The sequence below is a fragment of the Artibeus jamaicensis genome, unplaced genomic scaffold (genome assembly GCF_021234435.1).
Source record: "Artibeus jamaicensis isolate MK-2021 breed Jamaican fruit bat unplaced genomic scaffold, CSHL_Jam_final contig_469, whole genome shotgun sequence".
Taxonomy (NCBI): domain Eukaryota; kingdom Metazoa; phylum Chordata; class Mammalia; order Chiroptera; family Phyllostomidae; genus Artibeus; species Artibeus jamaicensis.
The window spans coordinates 112895-125319 of NW_026521847.1; the positions used below are offsets into that span (position 1 = coordinate 112895).

The window sequence follows — 12425 nt, forward strand, 5'->3', positions numbered from 1 at the left end:
TCCCAGAAACCCCTGAAATGGAAAGAGGAAGAAACAGGGAGAAAAGACAGCTTAATTTTTGATGGGAGCCCAGGGATTCCAAGAATCAGAATATTTACCCATAGGAGGAAGGAGGTGTCAATGTACTGAGGTGACTCTGGCCCAGAACCCAGAAATAAAACTTGAAAAAAAGGCCTAGGTTAGTGAGTCTCAACACAAAACAGGGAGTGGACTGTTTTGACACACCATCTGTGGATTATGAAACTATCTTCCATCCTGGCTGTCCTGACATGGCCCTTGTAGTCTGGGGCACAATCTAGGGTGTTAAAGACCAAAATAAAGGAGCCAAAGTGAGGTTTGGAGAGTGAGATTCTCCTTTCCCAAAGAGCTGTGGTGGCCCAGGCTGTGCAGTGTGCCGGAGAAGCAAAGCTGAACCACAAAGGAATTTACGTCTTCTATTAGGAGGAGGCCCAGTTCTCCACTGATAATACCAAGTGGAGCAGGTTATACCAGTTATGTGTGCAAAATATAGGATGCATTGAAGGGGCACAAAGCAAGGCGTGAAGGGAATGGGGTGAGGTTATTCTATAAAATCATGCAATTCAAAGTGTGGTCCACGGAGCAGCAGCAGCAGAATCCAAAAGCTTGTATTAAAAGTGCAGAATCACAGGGTTCATCCAACTTTCTAAATCGCGACTGCAATTTAAGTTCCCCACGTGATGTATAGTCAAATCGAAATTTGAGAACTAAGATTTCTTGAGGAAAAGGAGCTCGGCACTGGTTGATGTGGCTCAGTGGATTGAGCCCCGCCCTGCCTGTAAACCAAAAGATCACTGGTACGATTCCCAGTCTAGTGAACATGCCTGGGTTGCGGGTCAGGTCCCTATTGGAGGGCGCGCGAGGGGCAACCACACGTAGATGATTCCCTCTCTTTCTCCCCCATCTCTAAAAACAAATAAATAAAATGTTAAAAAAGAAGAAGAAGAGCTTGAAGTCCATGATGAATATGAATGAAACAGTCAGAAGGCTCAGGCGATCCCCTAAGGAAACAGGGCCAGATGAGAAAACAGCCTGAAACTTTATCTTGGAGCACCCTGGACTGAATGGGCCAAGGAGCAGACGGCGGCCTCTGACTGGAAGCTCCAAACAAAAAGATGAAGTCAACAGCAAAGGGCCTGAAGTAGCCAGAAAAAAGGACGACTGGGCGGCTGTCGCTGTCGTCCACCACCAGCTCCATCATTCGCTACTCTCCGCATTTGCCCCAGTCTCGCTTCCCAGCACTCGGTCAGACTCAATAACGTAGTGAGCCGCGCTCGTCTAGCTCGGTTCGACTGGGACTAGTTCGGTTGCTAAGGCCTGGAGCTTTCCGCTTGATTGGGGGAAGTGATGTCACGCCCAAAAGGCGGGCTAACCAGACGTTTCCGGCCTCCGGATTGGCTGCCAGGGACTGGAGTGGGTTCACCGCCTCTAGGGCACCAGAATTAACTGTTAGCGTCCCTACCCCTTGGCCTCTGTTCCGGCAGTCCTCACCGCCTGCGGCAGGACTCCGAGGGCAGCACGCAGTGAGCGCTTTGCCTCGGAAGGATAGACAACCCGAGTGGTTCGGCCATCGCCACCCGGCTAGAGTTTTCGGCAGCCCAGAACTTTTTGGACTCGATCAGTGTCCGTACTTGGGGCAGCTCCCCGAACCGCAGGGAATTGTGGAATTTATAGTTCTGGATTCGTCTGGGTGGAACCCAGGCTCCCACAGGATTTTTGGAGGAAAAATAAATAAATGAGGACCTTGAGGACCGGGTTGGATCCAGAAAGACGGGAAAGGAATCTAAATAGGAATCCTGACAATTAGCGTTGTTTTGATTTTTTTTTCCCCCAGGTGCCGATCTGAACCTAGTCCATCATCCCTTTCCGACCCAAACTGATTACCCACGAGGGAAGGGGCCAAGCAGCAAAATGGAGACGCCACCAGTCAACCCAATGGGAGAGAAAGACGCCTTTCAACAATGGGGAAAGAATCCCAAGAACCACCTTGATTCAACTATTCAAATTAGGCAGCAGGCCCAAGAGCCTCCTACTGAAGTTCTTGAGCTGAGAATGAGCCCAGATCCAGCCAGCAAAATTCTAGAGAATCCTCAAGGGGCTGAAAAACTGGCTGTTGGTCTTGAAGAAAACTCTGTTAAATCTCATGGATCAGCTAGTGAGATGCCAGAGCCCCTCCAATCTTCTGATCTCTGGTACTGTCCGGATGGGAGTTTTGTCAAGAAGATTATAATCCGTGGCCATGGCTTGGACAAACCCAAGCTGGGCTCCCGCTGCCGGGTACTGGCTTTTGGGTTTCCTTTTGGGTCAGGGTTGCCAGAGGGCTGGACAGAGCTAACTATGGGGTTAGGCCCGTGGAGGGAGGAAACCTGGGGAGACCTCATAGAGAAATGCTTGGAGTCCATGTGTCAAGGTGAGGAGGCAGAACTTCAACTCCCTGGGCACTCTGGACCTCCTGTCAGGCTCACACTGGCTTCCTTCACTCAGGGCCAGGACTCCTGGGAGCTGGAGGCCAGCGAGAAGGAGACCCTGGCCAGGCAAGAACATGCAAGGGGCACAGAATTATTTCGAGCTGGGAACCCTGAAGGGGCTGCGCGATGTTATGGACGGGCTCTTCGGCTGCTGCTTACTTTACCCCCACCTGGCTCTCCAGAACGAACAGTCCTTCATGCCAATCTGGCTGCCTGTCAGTTGTTGCTAGGGCAGCCCCATTTGGCAGCCCAGAGCTGTAACCGGGTGCTCGAGCGGGAACCTGAGCATTTAAAGGCCTTGTACCGCAGGGGAGTTGCCCAGGCTGCCCTTGGGAACCTGGAAAAAGCAACTGCTGACCTCAAGAAGGTGCTGGTAGTAGATCCAAAAAACCGGGCAGCCCGGGAGGAGCTGGGAAAGGTGATCTTTCAGGGGAAGAAACAGGATGCAGGGCTGGCACAGGGTCTCCGCAAGATGTTTGGCTGATTAAAAGTTAAACCTTGCCCTGGCCGGATGTTTCAGTTTGTCGGTTCGTCGTCCTGTATGCCAACACTTTGAGGATTCGATCTTGGGTCCAGGGGCATTCTGGAGGCAACTGATCGACGTTTGACCCTCATATCAATGCCCTCTCTCTCTCTCCCTCTCTTTTCCTCTCTCTCTCTCAAATCAATAAACATATCCTCAGGTGAGGACTTAAAAAAAAAGGTTAAACCTTAAAAGAGACAGGAATCAGAATTGTGGTCTGTGCAGTGAGAATTGGGAGGGAGGGGCCCAGAGGATTTCAGATGTATCTCATCCCCGGCATTTGCCTTCCTGGGGGAGGTAGCAGCGCGATCGCTTTCCTTTTTTACCATTAAAAAGGCATGGGCTACATATGTTTTGTTTTAAGGGGCTTAGCCATTTCTGGTGATGAATAGGACTGACGGGAAGATGCCAGACCTTTAAATCCTGTGAACTACATGTCCTGGAAGCTTTCACGCTGGGTCCGGCTTTGCACACACTTAAGAGCTACGGCCGGTGCAGTGTCCCTCCTCGTTCACCGCCTCTTCCTCTCGTGCTCCCATTGGTTCAGCCTGTAGAGCCGCCTCTTCTATTGCGGCATATGTTCAGCATCCAGGTCTCTTACTGGTCATAAGAGCTTTCGGGACGCCCTACTTTTTGAAAAGTCAACGGGATTAGTTGTTGACGGGAAGAGGTGGGCCTTGGAAACTGTCTCCGGGTTGGTTGGGGGGCGGGGGGAAAAGATGGCGGAGCTAATGCTCCTCAGTGAAATTGCAGACCCGACGCGATTTTTCACCGACAACTTGCTGAGCCCAGAGGACTGGGGTGTGTGGGGTGAGGCCTCGGGGATGGGAGAGGGCTATCTCATACTGTGCCCCTGAGGAAGAGGAGGCCCAAAGAGGAAGTCTGGGCAAATGCAGACTCCACCTTCCCAAGGAGGGCAGCAGGGGTGCCCGTTGTCCTTAAGGGGGTGCAGGAGTTGGGGGAGACTTCCGCTCCCCGCGGAAACGTCGAGCTGTCTGGGATCGGTCGGGAAAGGAGGAGCTGGAGTTGTTCGGCTGTATCACTTTTCAAGTGAGCGGGCGGTGGGTCTGGCCGCAAGGTTTCAGTGAAGGGTGGAGCGAGGGCTGTGGTGGATCCCTAGGCTGGGCCACTAGACAGCACCCCGGACATTCCGCATCTCTTGCAGACTGCACCCTGTACACTGGCCTAGATGAGGTGGATGAGGAGCAGACGCAGCTTTTCCGTTGCCCAGAGAAGGATGTCCCGGTACTGCTCCCCCAGTAGCATTGTCTCTTACCCTCCGTGGGTGGGAGTGGTCCTAGAACCCGGACTCATTCCCAGGCCTGAGCTCGACTGGAAGCACTCCTCCTTCCTCACAGCCCTGCCATCTAATGTCCTCCTTTATTCAGTTTGGCAGCAGCATACTGGACGTGGGGATGGATGTCAGCCCCCCTGAACCCCCGTGGGACCCCCTGCCTATCTTCCCAGGTAGTACCGTTTGTGATTCCCTCATCCTTCCAGAAACCCTCATCTTCCCCGTTTCCCAGAAACTGTACGGTCCCGTGTCCTCACATTTCCCCTGCAGGAGTGCTTTTTAACACTTTCCTTATATGTGTCTCTCTTGCCTTGTCCTAGTGAGGAGGTCCACACCCAAAGTCCTTGGGCACTTTTTGGACCCTTCTCAGATTCTGCTTCCTGCTTATTTTCTAACCTGCTTTTCCTTTAGATCTACAGGTGAAGTCTGAGCCATCTTCTCCCCGCTCTAACTCCTCTCTCAGCTCCGAATCATCCAGTCACTCTACAGAGCCCTCCAGCCAGGTCAGAAAACCATCTCCCTACTTCTATTCTCTGTGGGGAGAACTCTGCGCCATTCCCTTTACCTATAGCTGCTGTGGATTAATTTGTACGTTGGGTAGGGGAGCTCCTTTCCTGCCTTTGTCATTTCTTTGACATTCTCATTTGCTACATCTCCACTCTGGTTTCTAGAAATGAAAATAGATTCTTTTTAGTATATGGAGATATGTGGCAGCTGTGGTGGGGCTGGGAATTCTGGAACTGTTCCTGCCCAGGATGTCCACTCTACAGCAGTGTTTGAAATCATGAGACATCATCAACCCTCCCAGGAATAAAGCAGGAGGAGAGGACCAGTGGGGAGATTCTGAGTACCATTCAAACCAGAATGTCAGATAATTGGTGTTTGTAATCTGTAAAGCCTCTGTTCTTGCTCTTACTCTCAATACCTCTCTTGTTTTCTTTTCTTCTTTCTACCTTCACACTGCACCCCTACTCTCACCCAGACCCCTGGTGTAGGCGAGGTGCTGGTTGTGAAGATAGAGTCCTTGGCACCCCCACTCTGCCTCCTGGGAGATGATCCGCCACCCCTGATCGAAACCGTCCAGATCAATGTGGGCCCCACCTCTGATGATCCCTCAGGTATTAACAGTCTGCCCCCACCCCCAGACTTTACCAGGTAGAATGTGTGTGTGTGTGTGTGTGTGTGTGTGTGTGTGTGTGTGTGTGTGGTGGGTGGGGGCAGGACTGGGAGGATACGGTGGGGAGGGGAAATGGCAGATAACTAGGAGAGAGGCCAGGAGTGGGAGAGAGGATTTTAGGAAACCACAGCAAGGGCAGCACTAAAGAGATGGGTCTTTCTTTATCTTTTTCCTGGTATCCTGTTGTGCGATTTAATTTCCTCTTGCTTTGCATTTTTTTAAAGATTTTGGACAGTTCAGGGCACATTAGTCATTCTTTCACTACAACATTTTATTACTAAAATTTTTTTAAACACAGAAAACTTGGAGCACTATATACTCAACTCCTAGATTCTACAATTAACATTATCTGTGCTATTTTTTTATGTGTTGTCAAGTTTATGTACTCTTAATGTCTTTATTCAGTAAACATATAATGAGCACTTACTCTGTGCCAGGTACTGGACAGAGTGCTGGGGATGCAAAAATGAAAAAGATGTGACCAATACACTGACTTTAGAATCCTGTGGTGTGGTGGGGGGAGAAACAAGTACCAGTCAATCCAGGTGTGGTGCTGGGATAGAGAGCGTCATAGGGTGCTACAAAAGCTCATAAGAGGGGGCATCTCACCAGATTGGGCTGTGCTGCTGGGCTGAGGAAGGGTTTCCTGAGTTGAGTTTTGAAGGACACATAGAAATTAGCCAGAATGAGAATGTGGGGCCTGGCATGTGTGTATGACGAACCCGCATCTCTTCTGAGTGGGCATGAGCAGGGAGTGGGGTTTGGCAAGTTGCTCAGAGGCCAGGTGAGAACCCTGCTGAAGGACTGTTAGCTTCTATCCTGTGGGCAGTTGGGAGCCTTTGAAGAATCAAGCAGGAGAGCAATATGATTAGGAAGGTAACTCTAATGGCAGAGTGGAGAATGGATTGCAACGAAATCCTGGAGGCAGGAGGAGGAGGACCAAGCAAAAGGCTCATGTGGTTAATCAAGTAAGATACTTAGGTGCCAAGAGGAAGGTAGAAAGAATGAAGTAGAATGGATGAGTTGCAGTGACCTCCTGAACATTGTGCAGGAGTCAAAGAGAATGCCTGGGTTTCTGGCTGGGGCAGCCGTCCAGTGGGGGACGGTACTGTTCACTGGATTGTGACCACAAGAGCAGGAGCCCTCTGATGAGCGAGCACAATGAACTCAGTGTTCGACAGGCTGATTTTTTTATTTCAAAGTGCCTTCAGGGTCTCCGGGTGCTGCTTCTCCAACCAGAAGCAAGAGGACAAGGGAGCCCGGTTAGGTAGTCCATTCATGTTTTTCTCCTGGGCCTCATAGGGCAGGGAAGGATGAAGATTGGATTTGTAGGAACAAGCAGGTCATATCCAGCACATTATTAAAAACTATAATAAAGCCCTGGCTGGTGTGGCTCAGTGCGCTGAATGCCAGCGTGCTTACCAAAGGGTCTCCAGTTCGATTCCCAGTCAGGGCCCATGCCTGAGTTGTGGACCAGGTCCCTAGTAGGGGGTGCGCTAGAGCCAACCACACATTGATGTTTCTCTCCTCTCTTTCTCCCTTCTCCTCTCTAAAAAAAGAACAAATAAAATCTTTTTAAAAAATTAAAAGTTACAATGAGGACAAACAAAATAAGGATTGAAAAGCCTTTGTAGCAAAAAGATTGTTGACGACTGTCATCAGGTAGTCATCATGCATATTGGTGTCAGAGTCTCTCCTCTGACTTGTACATTTTGAGGACTTGCACTTGTCACTTTGCTAGACATGAGGCACAAGACATAGGCCTTGCTTTTGAAGAGTCCCTGAGGGTTATAACAGGGTTATAACAAGCTGTTTTTCTCATCCTGCCACCCACCAGATGTCCACACCAAGACAGAACCTGTCTCCCCATCTTCTTCCGTCAACTCTGAGGCTTCCTCGTTCTCAGCAGACTCCCCCAACCAGGCGAGTATCGGTGTCCCATCCTCCCTCCAGGCGTCACAGTGAGTTTCTACTCACTCTCAGAGGTAGGAGAGCTGCTTTAGTTCTTTTTTCTTAACACTTCCAACTCACAAATTTTCTGGAATTCCCTCGACCCCCATAGGCTTTTATAGGAGAGGAAGTACTAGAAGTGAAGACAGAGCCCCCAGCCCCTCAAGGGTGCCTCCTGAGGGATATCCCAGGCCCCCCACTTGGAGCTGTTCAGATCAGAGTGGGTCCATCCTCCGATGGCTCCTCAGGTAATGGGGCCTCTTTACCCTGGAGTTCCTGGCAAAAGGTCTACGGTACTTACATTCTACCCCTCCCTCCCTTCCTTTCACCTTCCATCAGGCAAAGCCCTGCCTGCCCGGAAGCCACCACTGCAGCCTAAACCAGTGGTGATAACCACTGTCCCAGTGCCACCCAACGCCGTACCACCCAGCACCACTGTCCTTTTGCAGCCTCTTGTCCAGCCCCCTCCAGGTACTAAAGGAAAGTAGGAGGTGGGCTGGATTGACCTTCTAAGGGAGCTCAGGGCCACTGAGGCCCTTGGGTACTTAGTGTGGACACAGGACCCTACGTGACTTACAGCTGTCTGACCTCTTTCTCCTGTTCCCGTGCCCCAGTGTCCCCAGTTGTCCTTATTCAAGGTGCTATTCAAGTCCAGCCTGAGGGGCCAGCCCCCACTGCTCCACGGCCTGAGAGGAAGAGCATTGTTCCAGCTCCTATGCCTGGGAATTCCTGCCCACCTGAGGTGGATGTACGTACTGGGGAGTGGGGCTAGTAATGGGAATGGAAGAGGAAACTCTGTTGTGGGAGATAACTGTGGTGTGAGGAGAGAGCAGAAGGTGAGGAAGCAGACCCTTAAGGTGACCCCAACAGTCAGAGTAGGCCCCTGTTCATGCATGAGTGTCAACTTTATGTAGTTTTATGATCCTTAGGTTTGTTGTCAGACTGCAGATGGAGAAGCAGGGGTGGTCTCCGTAAGTCAAAGGCAGGGGAGTCATTCTGTGTTACGGTTGTGACAGCAGTTGGAAGAGGGAAGCTGCTTCCTCTGGGGAAAACCCATTAGCAAGGTTAAACCTAGGGCCCTAAAAAGGAGAATTGAGAAGAGGGGAAACCACCCAGCAAGGAGAGGAACTGGAGTCTCGCTAGGAGCCACGATGGAGGAAGTTCTTCCTACAGCCTAACTTCTCTGTGCTCAGAGGTATAGTGGCAGGGGGTGGTTGAGAGGGGTCCCTCTCTCCGAAGTGTTTTAGTAGAGAGGAGAACCGCCCCCCTCCCCTCTTGGGAACTGTAAGGTCAAGAAGGCAGGAGAGTGGCCCCCACAGGTTTTGGGCAATCGGCCCCTGGAGTTGGGGGAGCAGTTCCCCTCCCCTCCCCATCTTTTATTCTGGGTGTCTAGGCAAAGCTGCTGAAGCGGCAGCAGCGAATGATCAAGAACCGGGAGTCAGCTTGCCAGTCCCGGAGGAAGAAGAAGGAGTACCTGCAGGGGCTGGAGTCTCGGTTGCAGGCTGTGCTTGCTGACAACCAGCAGCTGCGCCGGGAGAACGCTGCCCTTCGGCGGCAGCTGGAGATCCTGTGGGCTGAGGTGAGACATGTGTCCTTGGGAGACGCAGTGGAAACTCCTCGGGGAGCCCTCACCCACCCTCCCTTCTCTTCTGTGCCTTAGAACAGCGAACTCAAGTTAGGGTCTGGAAACAGGAAGGTGGTCTGCGTCATGGTCTTCCTTCTCTTCATTGCTTTCAACTTCGGGCCTGTCAGGTGAGAGCCTCCTTGCTCCCCAGAACCTTCAGGTGGAGCTCACCCTCAGCTACTTGATTCCTCCTTTGGTGCCCTCTCCTTCATCCCACTCACACACACAGAGCTGTGGGGTCCCTGGCACAGGGGTGTGTCCGGCAGTCCCTTGTTCTGTCACTAATCTCACACGTGGTAGGTCCCGAGGTAAGTGGTGCTGATAATGTTGATAAAAACAGACTTAAGTGCTTCCCGAGATGTAGCCTCTAGGTTAAACGTGCTCCTTTTCTCTCGTTTCCTGGCCCTATGAGGCGGGCACTATTCTCATTCCCTTCTGGCTGTCGAAGAGTCAGTCTTATGCAGTAGGTGGGCTGTGTGCGGAGCCCTTGTCCTTGACCAGCACCTCAGTGAAGCTGGAATTCTCCCTTGTGCTCTGCCCTGCCCTGCCCCCACAGCATCAGTGAGCCTCCTTCCGCTCCTGTCTCACCTTGGATGAGCGGGGAGGAGCATCAACCCCGGAGACACTTGCTGGAGTTCTCAGCACAGTTGCCCATTCATGGAGTGGAACCGCTCCAGAGCTCCTCCCAGGGCCGAGAGGAGCCCCAGCCCAGCCGGGAGGGCCAGCCTAGCTTCAGGTGAGGAGAGGGCCCTCTCTCTTTCAGGGGTACTATATGTGTTCTCCCCCAAGTTTATCTTTCCTTTTTGAGGGGAGCCACAGTTGCTTTTTGCCATTATGGGCTTCTCTGTTGGTGGCGTGCTGGGCAGCTGCAATCACTGTCTCTTCCGTGCCTCACTCCAGGAATCTGACAGCCTTCCCCAGGGGGGGCACCAAGGAGCTGCTGCTGAGAGACCTGGACCAGCTCTTCCTCTCCTCAGATTGCCGGCACTTCAACCGAACTGAGTCCCTGAGGTGCGGGGGACCCACTGCTGGGGCACCTTCCTGACCGTTCATTCTGTCCTTGTGTTCTGGAACACCAGCTCTCCTTCCTACTCTGCTCCCTCCTGTTTCGGCAAGGAAAGTGGGAGCCTCGCACTGGTGCAGAGCTGTGCCCTCCTGTGCTTCTGCAGGCTCGCCGATGAGCTGAGCGGCTGGGTGCAGCGCCACCAGAGAGGCCGGCGGAAGATGCCCCGGGGGGCCCAGGAGAGACAGGTAGACAAGGGCATGGTGTCCTGGGGTTTCAAGGGGTATGTCCTCCTGGGGGCTTGAGGAAGTGGCAGGGTGGGTGTCAGGTGGCTTCAGCTTCCAGGGGCCGTCTTGCCGTCTCTCTTTCCCTTCTCCCTTCACCCTCTTCAAATCCTTAGACACTTCTCCTTCTAGAAGTCTCAGCGACGGAAGAATTTGTCTCCAGTTAAGGCCGTCCCCACCCAACCCCCCGGGCTCCTGGAAAGGTGAGTCTAGGGGATGTACTTCCTTATTAAGTGAAGTTCCACTCAGAAAAGCCATATCCCCAGGAGCTGGCCAGTGCTCATCACCACTGCCACTAGGGATTGGGGGTCTCTTGTCTTCTCTCTCAGCTTCCCAATGGCAGTGGGGTACTGGGCTTAGTTTCTTCCAAATCCTGCTTTGTCACCTGCCTAGGGATTCTGTGGGCCAACTGCAGCTATATCGCCGTCCAGACCGTTCACAGCCAGAGTTCCTGGATGCCATTGACCGACGGGAAGACACGTTTTATGTTGTCTCCTTCAGGCGGGTAAGCCCCTCCTCCCTGCCCGTCGCCACCATCCTGGGGGTCCCAGCAATGCGTGTCTAGGACGAGGGGGGGAGGAGAGCCAGGCAGCCCGTTGGCATCTTTTCCTCCACCCTCCCGGCCTGGCCCTTCTTGTTTCCCAGGACCACCTGCTGCTCCCAGCCATCAGCCACAATAAGACCTCTCGGCCCAAGATGTCCCTGGTGATGCCTGCCATGGCCCCCAATGGTAATTCTTTTCTTGCCGGGGTGGGGCAGGGTCCTGAAATTGAGGAAGGGGCGGGCGTTCCATTAGGGATACCCAGCATGAGGAGCTGAGGGGGGTGTGGAGGGGAGTGAGGCGATCCAGAGAAATGCTAGATTCTTAGGTGAGAGGACACAGGAAATGGGTGTGGAGCAGAACAAAATGCAGGAGACTGATGGGAAGAAGGCGATGTGTGGGTCCGCCCTTGGCGAAAGTGCTTGAGTAGGTGCTGGGCTGAAGTGGGCGGGCTAGGAATCTGCCAGACTCTGACCTCCTTTTTTCTCTTGATGTCCTCTCCTCTGTGACCTCACACTTAATCGATGTCATTCTTTTCTTTTCCTTTCCCTCTCCCTGCACCAACTCCATCGCTGCTCTCTCATTAACTCCTGCTATGCACCTGCCTGGTCCCCATCCTTTCTTCCCTGTCCACTTCTGCTTTTGTGACCTCCTCCTCTCTGTTTGCCTCCATCCTCTCCTCTTCCTTAACTCCCTTTCTCACAGAGACCCTGTCAGGCCAGGGGGCCCTTGGGGACTATGAGGAGATGATGCAGATCGAGTGTGAGGTCATGGACACCAGGGTGATTCACATCAAGACCTCCACGGTGCCCCCCTCGCTCCGAAAACAGCCGTCCTCGACCCCAGGCAATGCCACAGGTGGCCCCTTGCCAGCTTCCGCAGCCGGCCAGCCCCACCGGGCCACCCAGCAGCCCTTCTACCTCAGTCACCCCTGACCTCTGCCTCTCACACTGACTCAGCGCTGGGGGTGGGAGAGGTTGTCACTAAGTGGGACTGTTTCTCATCTCCCTGATCCCTGTACTTGGGCAGTTGACAATGGAAAGACAGGCTGTGGGCGCTGAGCACGTATTTGGAGGTGAAGGGGTTCACCTCTCTGCTCACTCCTTTTTGGAATATAGGGCTCTTCTCATTTCTCCGAACCCCCGGCCCCTGCTTCTCTGATCGAGGTTATTGAGGGAGGGAGGGTAAGGTGTCGGCCGCGTAGGCTCTTGAGTCTTCTGTTTCTCTGTTTGGGATGTGGAGGTGGGAATGTAGTCCCTAGGCAGGGTGAGGGCCATTTTTATGTTTTGGAACTCATTTCCAGGCATAAAGGAAGGGTGATGAGGAAAATCAGATTTATGTATGTGCATATCTTTTTTTAATTATTAAATAAACAACTTGGAGGGAGTTAAAGGAATGGTGGCTGCCTTCCTGGCTCGTGGCGAGGCACCTGGGGGCAAGCGGCTTCTCCAGGGCCAGTGTATCAGAGAGTGAAGCCCTGGAGGGAGACAGCTGGCTCGGGCGGGGTGGGTGTGGGATTACAGACCTCATGTCATCCCCTTGC

At 52.7% G+C, this 12425-nt stretch overlaps 2 protein-coding genes across 8 annotated transcripts; both read left to right on the plus strand.

The window, feature by feature from the left end:
* Positions 1-1444: 1444 nt before the first annotated feature.
* Positions 1445-3176, plus strand: FKBPL (FKBP prolyl isomerase like). 4 transcript variants are annotated; one of them, XM_037151459.2, is made up of 2 exons: positions 1445-1541; positions 1853-3176. In XM_037151459.2, exon 2 carries the CDS (start codon positions 1930-1932, stop codon positions 2968-2970), a length of 1041 nt encoding a protein of 346 aa, XP_037007354.2. In that variant the 5' UTR covers positions 1445-1541; positions 1853-1929; the 3' UTR covers positions 2971-3176. The 4 variants fall into 4 exon arrangements, with proteins under 4 accessions (XP_037007354.2, XP_037007352.2, XP_037007355.2 ...); XM_037151457.2 differs by lacking the exon at positions 1445-1541 and adding an exon at positions 1561-1773; XM_037151460.2 differs by lacking the exon at positions 1445-1541 and having other exon boundaries at positions 1561-2295; positions 2503-3172.
* A 510-nt stretch (positions 3177-3686) lies between these two features.
* ATF6B (activating transcription factor 6 beta) lies at positions 3687-12274 on the plus strand. Of its 4 annotated transcripts, none has more exons than XM_037151454.2 (18): positions 3687-3819; positions 4175-4254; positions 4398-4476; positions 4715-4806; positions 5286-5421; positions 7318-7403; positions 7543-7678; positions 7770-7901; positions 8045-8178; positions 8824-9009; positions 9091-9182; positions 9611-9790; positions 9955-10065; positions 10224-10305; positions 10474-10544; positions 10735-10846; positions 10987-11071; positions 11588-12274. In XM_037151454.2, exons 1-18 carry the CDS (start codon positions 3729-3731, stop codon positions 11815-11817), a joined length of 2115 nt encoding a protein of 704 aa, XP_037007349.2. In that variant the 5' UTR covers positions 3687-3728; the 3' UTR covers positions 11818-12274. The 4 variants fall into 4 exon arrangements, with proteins under 4 accessions (XP_037007349.2, XP_037007351.2, XP_037007348.2 ...); XM_037151456.2 differs by having other exon boundaries at positions 3687-3810; XM_037151452.2 differs by lacking the exon at positions 3687-3819 and adding an exon at positions 3839-4059.
* Positions 12275-12425: the final 151 nt, after the last annotated feature.

Excerpts from the sequence above, each read along its gene's own strand:
- FKBPL (XM_037151459.2), top strand. The coding sequence starts at position 1,930 with ATGGAGACGCCACCAGTCAACCCAATGGGAGAGAAAGACGCCTTTCAA.
- ATF6B (XM_037151452.2), top strand. The coding sequence starts at position 3,900 with ATGCAGACTCCACCTTCCCAAGGAGGGCAGCAGGGGTGCCCGTTGTCC. Across the intron at positions 10,306-10,473 it reads GGGGGGCCCAGGAGAGACAG|AAGTCTCAGCGACGGAAGAA; the intron begins GTAGACAAGGGC and ends TTCTCCTTCTAG. Across the intron at positions 10,847-10,986 it reads ATGTTGTCTCCTTCAGGCGG|GACCACCTGCTGCTCCCAGC; the intron begins GTAAGCCCCTCC and ends CTTGTTTCCCAG.